At 41.8% G+C, this 10607-nt stretch overlaps 1 protein-coding gene across 1 annotated transcript; it reads right to left on the bottom strand.

The window, feature by feature from the left end:
- Positions 1-6183: 6183 nt before the first annotated feature.
- Positions 6184-9339, bottom strand: LOC133825292 (uncharacterized; the record flags this gene model as incomplete). Its single annotated transcript, XM_062258255.1, has 5 exons — positions 6184-7236; positions 7525-7854; positions 7927-8214; positions 8479-8766; positions 8968-9339. Coding segments are annotated over 5 exons (2331 nt in total), but the record flags the coding sequence as incomplete, so codon positions are not given.
- Between the last annotated feature and the right edge of the window lie 1268 nt (positions 9340-10607).

Here is a 10607-nt window from a genome sequence, read left to right as displayed (position 1 = left end):
CTACGGCCATGGGTCAGAGCCGACACCACTACCTCCTGCGCCACTACGCCTGCCACCACGCATTAGACATGGGTACCGACAAGTAGTGGAGACATCCTCCTGACACCTGCTTCTGTACGGGGTGTACGACCGCAACCTCTGAAGCCACTCCCCTGACACAGTACGTATGTACCACTTGGTCCCCTGGACCACTATGTATCTAAGGCCATTAGAGCCTACTATAAAAGGAACCCTAAGACCACCTGAAAAGGGGTTGGAAAATTCATTGTAAGGAGAGGCTATTGAGAAATATACCAGGATTTGCTCCATCATTTATCTGTGTCTACTTTTTCTTAAAGTTTATTCTTAGTTCTTACAAAAACCTCACTCGACTTACCTTTGAGTTTTCCGATCTAATTTCGTTGACGAGATTTCACCGTCAACAAATATATTTTAAATTTTATTTTGATAAGTATACTTATAAGGTTTTTTTTAATTAAGAGATTTTCATTATTGTATTTTGATAAAAAAAAAATCAAAATTAATCATAAAATGTAATTCTCAATAGATTGATAAACCACACGTATTATATTAATCAATAACTAATTCAAACCATGAATATGTCTAATTCATGAGATCTTAGTTCTAACTTAAATTTGAAAGCATAACATAATAAAGTTATATAATCTTGAACATTTTTTACTTTAAAAATGAAAAACAGAAACATTACAAAATACACAAAAGTAAACCATGCATGAAACTTGCTCCATCCTTCAATTCATCATCCAACCAAGTACTTGCTGCTAAAGTTGTTTGTTGCCATTTGAAGCTCTCTAAATTGAAATCTCCTCAGGTTTCCAAGGCAAACCTCCTCATGATGTTGCTCTAAAAAATTTTAAAGCCTACAACTGTTAATCTCTTCTTCTTCTGTTTCTTTTTTAATGATATTGCTTAAAAAATGAGTTAGGTTTACTAACCGTTGACGTCAAAGAAAATTTGCTGGTTGTGTCTGTACCTCCACTAAAGAAGGAAACCAAACCCAAGAATTAGTAGACAAATGCAGCCCAGGCTTGAAGCAAAAGACAAACAGATGAAAATTAGAGAGATTAAGAAATCATTATCAGTCACAAACATGACCAAAGTATATCAAGTTGTTAGAAAACTTATATAATGAACATATGAAGAACCAAACTAGAGATTCAACGAAGATGAAGAAAAAAATAGGAAGATAGAGGAAAAATATGAATAAAGTGAGAAAGGAGATTTCGGAAAAACAAAACAAAATCAAATAAATTCTAGTTACATACATAACTTTAGTACTCTAAACCCAATATGCTAATTCTTAAATTTGATTAATATAATATGAAGCTCAAAGCAAGAATTATATGCCCAATATTATCAAACTAACCTAACATAAAATACATGTAACTGAGAACAAATTCAGATACACACATATATTTTTACTTGAAAATATCTATATAAATATAAGGTTTTGCCTCCTCAAAAATCACACATGAAAAAGGGATAAAGAAAACTCGAACATTAGGTGTTCAAAACTATGCAGAAAGCCTTAGAAAAATCAGTTGAGCTATAACATAAGACATTATTAAAATAAAAGGTTTTAACGCATTACAGAAAGATACTCATAAACATCAAAACTTCAAATGCAAAAAGACCTAGAAATTAAAGTGAACAAAAATATGTAAATCACTTAGTAAAATAAAAATATAATAAGATCCTTAAACACAGAAAAATTAAGATCAAAATGGTATACAATACAAGGCAATCAAGGGGGTCCTTATTGTCAAACAATTTAACTCTGCAATGAAACATATATGAAAAGAAAAAAGCAATGAAACCCAACACTACTTAAGTAAGTAATGTTAGATTAAACAAAAATATGTACAGTATAAACCATAACAAAGCAACTTTGCAAGATATGAAACATATATGAAATAGTCATGTTCATTAGTGTAAAACTAAACCCAAATTCTCTTCTGAACTAGTCAGTAATGAGGTCAAAATTAGTAAAGAAGGTGAAAATTGCTTAAGGAGTTCAAATGGCTAAATCGCTTAAGGAGTTCAAATGGCTAAGAGCTTAAGGAGCTATTCTAATTCTTAACAGTCCTTACATTTTCATGGCCAATATGGCATAGGAGTTCAATATCTTCCCCAATATCTCATTATTTATGATCAAAACCCATACAATCAATATTATATATTTTCACATGAATAAAAGCCTGATAAAATCATATTATAGAATATGCATAAATAAAATATGTAAAAGGCTCAGCACAGTTTAACTTCCAACATAAAACAATGAGCAATTAGTTTAACTTCAACATTAAATAAGGAGAAAAAGGCTCAAAAATTCCCTGACCACATAATAGAGTTTCTAAATATGTGCAAACAATGTCCACTAGGGCAGCGAGGGTGGATGTTTCCAAGAAAAAAAAGAACAAACCTGAAGGTCTCTCTATTCTCTCTGCAGATGGCCCAGGATTTAGAACCAATTTCCCACTTGGTTGCTACAAAAGGGGGAAAAACAGAATAAACATGAATAAGAGAGAGTATACAGAATAAACAAAGAACCTGTCAAAGTAGTAGGCATATCAGTATCTCCCATGCCTTTACTTTAAAAAATAACAGTACATGGTATCAATGGAAGTGAGCTGATAGATAGCATAACCAAGGTTTGGTGAAGCCATCATTAAACAACTAAACAACAGAAAAATAAAATAAAAAAACAACAACAAAATGGAACCCATGGCACCCCAACCTAAATCATTTACTATAAATAAGAATTCAGGCATACAATGGAACCATGAAACACACAAATTTTACTAAAAGGAGCAAGAAAATTTCTTGAGCTTGTGAAACAGAAGTACCAGAACAAAAGACAGACCTAGATATTTAAAGCTTCTTCACTGATGAAAAGACCATAAGCAGCAGCCATAAGCAGCCAAATGTAAATCCACCTACAATGAGATTAAAGTGAGATTAACCCCATATTTCAAAAGCACAAAACTTAACCCAATTTTTCATTTGGGGATACATACCCTGGAGCATATTCTGGCAGAGCTATTCTGTAACCAAAAGCTTTAAATGTGAAGCCAACAGGTGCTATGGCCATTTGAAAGTTGATGACTTCTTGTCCTGTGAGTTCAAAATGAAAGTTGTATCATCATTTTGAAGTTAAGTAGAATCAAAAGCTGATAGATTGTAAGAAAATCATCTAAGACTAGACATTTGAAGTTGAAATTCTTTACATGATACTAAAATAAGTTTTCTCCCATCATTTCAACTAATGAGAAGTAACTCCAGTGATCAGGTCCATGGTTAGCTTGTATGAAATTTGTTGAATATGTTACAGTGGCCAACATTGTAGGACTTAGCTAAGGACCCTTAAAGAAGTATAAAACTAATTTTATACTTAGATTAGAGTTAACTCAATAAAACTCTCTGAAGCTTTTATTGGAAAGTGAAATAAAGAAATGTTGTCTTCAATCATTTAGATTGAAAAGTGATTGTATAGAGTAGTGACTCAAATAGCTTCATGTGTGGATTCTTTTTTGTTAATGGCAAAATGACCATAAACACATAAAAGTTATGAAATAGAATAGTATATACAATCACTAAGTTTTACGTTGGACCAAAAGTACAAACATGCAAGATTTTCTATTCAGATAAAACACTAGAATGGAAGATGGAAAATGGCATATTATATTAATTATTAAGATATGAAGTTAAGAGATAATTCTAATGAAAAAGGGTTGTTTCCTAGACTATGAAGTATGTAGAATAATACGTGTAAATGTGGAATTTTTTCCTTGTGAATTCTATTCACAAGTGAAGCTCTGTACTACGAGACATCTTGAAAGGGCATCGCATGATGGTGAGGGAGTTGGGGTAAGAGAATCACCCTCACTAGGCGAGGGACTTCGGCTGTAACGCCCTACTACCTTAGAGCCGTTACTAAGTGAGTTTAAAACAGAAATTGTGCATCTAATTGACTCAAGTGGTTTCTAAAACCAAAAGTGTGAATAGACCAGAGTTTAAGGCTGTACTCTTTGAAAATGTTTAGTTTCATTAAAAACGTTAATTATAAAACATCTGGGATCCCAAAATAAGGTTTACAAAATATTTACAACTCAAAATGGATTTACACTTGATCAGCTATCAAAAGAATGGTTAAATACAGCCATATACAAAATGCCCCCAACCAAAGCAGTCGGGCAGGCCGAACATGTACGCGCCGCCCCCACGCTCTCCATACTCATGGCCGGTTGACTGACTCCTTGCTTTTACCTGCCACACGGAGCACCCGTGAGCCGAAGCCCAGCAAGAAAACCCAAATAACACATAACATATGCAAAGTAAATAGCTGGCAATAATTCACTGATACATAAGAAAACCACCATCATAAACAAGTACGGCCATGCCGCTCCCAAGGCCTTACCAAAGCCTGGAGTTTCGGTTCTCACCGCGAGGATCACTCATGTATCCCTTGGGTCCCACCCTGAATATAAGCATCCCATGTGCTGTGTTACTTTCGGCCCACGGCCGCCCCGGCCTATGCCGTACCCGGCCTCTGCCGCTCGTTTCATCATAATAACACATATAGTGCATTCAAAATAAACATTCACACACATCATGGTTCATTTAAGTTTATGTATTTGCACGTAATACAATCCGGGGCCACGCCCTACAATCACACAGTGGGGCCATGCCCTAAACTCGGGTGTTACGGTTTTCTTACCTGTATCCCGTGCTTTCCAAAGTACCACGGTCACGAGCACGGTCCTTTAGCACGAGCCTCTCCGAAATCCTAGTCACAACACACATAAAACACTTTTAATACTAACCAAACCCAAAACCACTTCCCGGGACCAATCCCGCACTCTCGGGACCTCTAAAACCTTAAAACAACACCCCGGAGGCATCCCACGAACCCCCGGAGCTAAGACCTAAAATTGCCAAAAAGAGCTACCCTGAAAATTGCCTTGTGCCGCGGCACCACATCCTTGTGCCGCGGCACCCATCAGACAGAAGCTCCCTTGCCGCGGCACACAAAAACCCTGCCGCGGCACGCCTTCGCAGACCCAGAATTCTGGGTTTTTCCTGCAATTTTCCCCGAGCTTTAACCTCCCCAAATCATCCCAAACCAAAACCTAAACCCCAAAACTCAAATCCAAACCTCATATGAACAATCTAACACCCCATAAACACTAGAATCAAATCCAAAACATCAATACACACAAGATCCACTCCTTTGATTTCAAATTCAACAACCCAAATCAAAACTCATGAAAATCTTAACTCAAGCATTAAATTCCTCAACCAACACAGAAAACAAACTTAAATAAGCATAAAATCCTTACCTCAAGAGTAGAATCCACCCTAAAAGTTCCCTTGATCTCCTTCTAAGCTTCCCACTTCAGCCCCCTTTCTACACCTCTTCTTCTTTCTTCTTCTTTGCCCTAGCCTTTCTCTCCTCTTCTTTTCCTTCTCTTCTAATTTATCAAAGCCACAAGTGACCCAAATGCCCAAACCGTACCCCCTAAATCCCAGCTGCATAATGTCTATTTGCCTTGCCAAAAGACCAAATTACCCCTCCTTACTAATCCTTCTAAGCTAAACCTTCAAGGGTACTTAAGTCTTAACACTTTCATTTCAATTCTACCACTTCCTATCTTAAAACTTGTTACTCACAGCAGTTACAAATGGTTACCAAATTACCAATACTAATCACTCTTTCTAAACTCAACTTACAAGATTCCCGAAGTACCCCTGGGCTCCTCCCGAGCCGGGTACAACAACCCGTTGTGACTTTTAGACTAACTGGCTCACTAGGACCGTCCCGATGCGTGCATCCTGGTAAAACATCACACTCACATGGCACAATTCACATAGTATAATTATCACAGTTATGCCCTAACATGGCCAAGTTACAATCATGCTCATTTTAAGACAATCAGTTCTACATGCATACCGATTCACATAGTCATGCATCTCAAATAATCCAATAGTCATATAACGTGCAATAAATCATAATGATGCATTAAACTTAATAAAGTCACACACAAAATCCCATCATGCCCTCCAGGCACACAACTCCAGGCCCTTAAGCCTTAACATTGAATTTGGGTCGTTACAACTATCCCCTCCTCATGAGAATTTCGTCCTCGAAATTTACCTGAACAACTCGGGATGCCGCTCCCGCATATCTGATTCCAGTTCCCATGTCGCCTCTTCGACCTTGCTGTTTCTCCACAATACTTTAACCAAGGGGATGGTCTTGCTCCTCAAGACCTTGTCCTTCCTATCAAGGATCTGAATAGGCTTTTCTTCGTATGATAAGTCCCGATCCAACTCCAAGTTCTCATAGCTCAACACATGAGTAGAGTCCGAAACATACTTCCGGAGCATGGACACATGAAACACGTCATGAACTCCTGATAAAGCTGGAGGCATTGCTAACCTATAAGCCACCTCCCCAATTCGTTCTAGAACCTCAAATGGGCCAACAAACCTGGGACTCAGCTTGCCCCGAACGCCAAATCGTTTTACTCCTCTCAGGGGTGAAACCCTGAGGAATACATGATCACCAACCTGAAATTCTACGCTCCTGCGTTTCTGATCTGAATAACTCTTCTGGCGACTCTGGGAGGCGAGCATACGAGCTCTAATTTTCTCAAGTGCCTCATTGGTCCTCTGAACCATCTCAGGACCTAAATACCTTCTCTCACCTGTCTCATCCCAGTGAATCGGTGATCTGCATTTTCTACCATACAACATCTCATACGGAGCCACTCCGATAGTCGCCTGATAACTGTTATTGTACGAAAACTCAATCAGAGGGAGGTACTTACTCCAAGATCCCTCAAAATCCAAGACACAAGCTCGTAACATGTCCTCCAGTATTTGAATTGTCCTCTCAGACTGTCCATCCGTCTGAGGATGATAAGCGGTACTAAACCGAAGCTGCGTGCCCATTGCCTTCTGCAGGCTCTTCCAAAACTTGGAAGTGAAAGTGGGGTCTCTGTCGGATACTATTGACCTCGGAGCCCCATGAAGTCGAACGATCTCCTTAACATAAAGCTCTGCATACTGCTCCACAGTATAAGTCGTCTTCACAGGTAAGAAGTGGGCGGACTTGGTATACCTGTCCACAATCACCCATACCGAGTCATGCTGACCCACGGTCTTTGGCAATCCTACCACAAAGTCCATGGCAATATCTTCCCATTTCCACTCGGGAATCCCAAGAGGCTGTAATAATCCTGCTGGCCTCTGGTGTTCCGCCTTAATCTGCTGACAGGTTAGGCATCTAGCCACATAGTCCACCACGTCCCTCTTCATGCCTGACCACCAATACAAAACCTTCAGGTCATGGTACATCTTCGTAGAACCTGGGTGCAAAGAGTAGGGAGTGGTATGAGACTCGTCCAAAATCTCTCGCCGAATGTCTGGATCAATCGGAACACAAATCCGTCCTTTGTACTTCAACAAACTCATCTCAGAAATAGAGAAGTCCTTAGCTGCTCCCGATAGGACGTTCTCTCTACGCTCAACTAACTGGGGGTCCTTTCCCTGTGCTTCCTTAATCCTCTCGAGGAGTGTTGACTGAAGAGTAATGTTGGCTAACCTCCCAACCACTAGCTCTATACCTGCTCTGGTCATCTCTCCTGCTAGTCTGTCAGATATCTGCCTCGAACTATACAACTGTCCTGGGCCCCTTCGGCTCAATGCGTCAGCCACCACATTAGCCTTCCCAGGATGGTATAGGATATCACAATCGTAATCCTTTACCAGCTCAAGCCACCGTCTCTGGCGCATGTTCAAGTCCTTCTGGGTAAAGAAATACTTTAGACTCTTGTGATCAGTGTATATCTCGCACCTCTCTCCATACAGATAGTGTCTCCAAATCTTAAGTGCGAATACCACTGCAGCTAATTCCAGGTCATGCGTGGGATACCTCTGCTCGTACTCCTTTAATTGCCTTGATGCGTACGCTATCACTTTCCCAGCCTGCATCAACACGCATCCCAGACCCTGTCTGGAAGCGTCACAGTAGACCACAAACTTCTCATTATCCGTTGGCAGGCTCAGCACTGGTGCAGTAATCAACCGCCGCTTCAGCTCTTTGAAGCTATTCTCGCATCGATCTGTCCACACAAACTTGGTCTTCTTCCTTGTCAATTCTGTCAACGGAGTAGCAATTCTGGAGAACCCCTCTACAAACCGCCGGTAGTAACCTGCTAGTCCAAGGAAACTTCTAACTTCAGGAACATTGCTGGGTCTAGGCCAAACCCTCACTGCTTCCGTCTTACTTGGGTCGACCAGTAACCCATCCTTACTGATAATATGGCCCAAAAATGAAACTTGCGATAACCAGAACTCGCACTTACTAAACTTGGCATATAGCTTATGCCCTCTTAACCGCTGCAACACTAGACGCAGATGATGCTCATGCTCTGTCTCTGTCTGGGAGTATACTAGGATATCATCAATAAACACAATCACAAACTTATCCAAGTAATCCTTAAAAATTCTGTTCATCAAATCCATAAATGCCGCCGGGGCATTGGTTAATCCAAAGGACATAACCAGAAATTCATAATGCCCATACCGAGTCCGAAATGCAGTCTTTGGTATGTCCTCATCTCTGATCCTCAATTGATAGTAGCCTGATCGGAGATCAATCTTCGAAAACACTATACTCCCTTGAAGCTGATCAAATAAATCGTCGATCCTAGGCAATGGATATTTGTTCTTGATGGTCAGCTTATTCAACTCCCTGTAATCGATGCACATCCTGAGCGATCCATCCTTTTTCTTAACAAATAAAACTGGAGCACCCCACGGCGAGAAACTCGGTCTGACAAACCCCAAATCAAGTAGTTCCTGCAGTTGAATCTTCAATTCCTTCAATTCTGCTGGAGCCATTCTGTAAGGTGCTTTGGATACTGGCTCTGCTCCCGGAGCCAACTCAATGACGAACTCGATCTCCCGCTGTGGCGGCAACCCCGGCAGATCTGCTGGAAACAAGTCTGGAAACTCGCAGACGACTCTGGTTTCATTCGGTCCCACTGCCGCCACCTTAGAGGAATCCACTATACTTGCTAGGAATCCTATGCAACCCTCTTGCATCAGGTCTCTAGCCTTTAGTACCGAGATCACAGGTACCCGCGGTCCATCCACCGATCCCACGAACACAAAGGGTGCCTCGCCCTCCGGTTCAAAGGTCACCATTCGTCGCCTACAATCAATTGTTGCTCCATATCGCGTCAACCAATCCATCCCTAGTATTATGTCAAAATCGTCCATATCTAGTTCAATCAGGTCAACAAACAATTCTCTACCATCTACCACTACTGGTAAGGCTCTAACCCACCTCCTAGAGACTACCAGCTCTCCTGTAGGCAATACAGTCTGAAAACCCCTAGCATACAAAATACTAGGTCTACACAGCTGATCAATCACTCTAGCAGAAACAAATGAGTGCGTAGCACCAGAATCAATCAATGCAGTAAACAAGGATCCAGCGCTAAAAATCTGACCTGTGACCACTGATGGGCTGGCCTCTGCCTCAGTCTGAGTCAAGGTGAAGACCCTAGCAGGCGCGAGGCTGTCACCCTGCCTAGGCTCCTCCTTCTTAGCCTGCGGGCAATCTTTCTTCAAGTGGCTGGTGCTTCCACAAACAAAACATGCCCTGATGCCGGTACCCGCTCCAGAGGCGGACCGGCACTCGCCCTGATGCCGTCGCCTGCATCGAGGACACCATGGATAACTCCTCCAGTTGTCATTACCGCCCTGGCGGCCACCCACGGAACCGCGAACCCTCCTGTCGGAACCATAGGGAGTAAATGAGTCTGGTACTCTCCTCTTCTGCTCACTGGGGCCGCTGCCCCGACTAGGCCCAGAAGAAGAAGGCATTACCCTCCTGGTATCACGCCTAGCAGCGCTATCCTTCCAGATCTGATCCTCAGCCCTCTCAGCAGTGAGGGCCTTGTCTACCACTTGCGCATAGGTAGTCTCTGGAGCCATTGTAATACTCACGTCACGGGCGATCATTGCACCTAATCCCCGTACAAATCTGTCCCTTCTGGCCATATCAGTCGGCACAAGCTCTGGCGCAAACTTCGCCAATCTATCAAATACCAAGGCGTACTCAGTGACAGATAACCTGCCCTGAGTCAGACTGTTAAACTCATCCGCCTTCGCCGCTCGAACGGCTACGCTGTAGTATTTCTCGTTGAAAAGGCTCTTGAATTCCTCCCAGGTCATAATAGCAGTATCCCTTCGCTGCCCCACCACCTCCCACCATATTCGTGCATCATGTCTAAGCATATAACTGGCACAATCAACCCTATCCCTTCCTTCAACCCTCATGAAGTCCAGGATTACCGACATTGTACTCATCCACTGCTCAGCCTGCAGTGGGTCTGCTCCCCCCTCAAAGGTAGGAGGTTGTTGTTTTCTGAATCTTTCATATAGAGGTTCCAACCTGTTCCCAGTCACAGGTTGAACCGGAGCCGGTACCACACTAGGCGGTGGTGGTATCACAGTGGTCGGTGGAGGAGCTGGTTGCCTGTACTGACTAAGCTCATCCTCTGTTTTCTTCA

This window comes from Humulus lupulus, chromosome 3 (assembly GCF_963169125.1).
Source record: "Humulus lupulus chromosome 3, drHumLupu1.1, whole genome shotgun sequence".
In the NCBI taxonomy this organism is placed as follows: Eukaryota; Viridiplantae; Streptophyta; class Magnoliopsida; order Rosales; family Cannabaceae; genus Humulus; species Humulus lupulus.
Note: the sequence above shows the minus strand (reverse complement) of the source record. Positions and strands in the feature narration are given on the sequence as shown.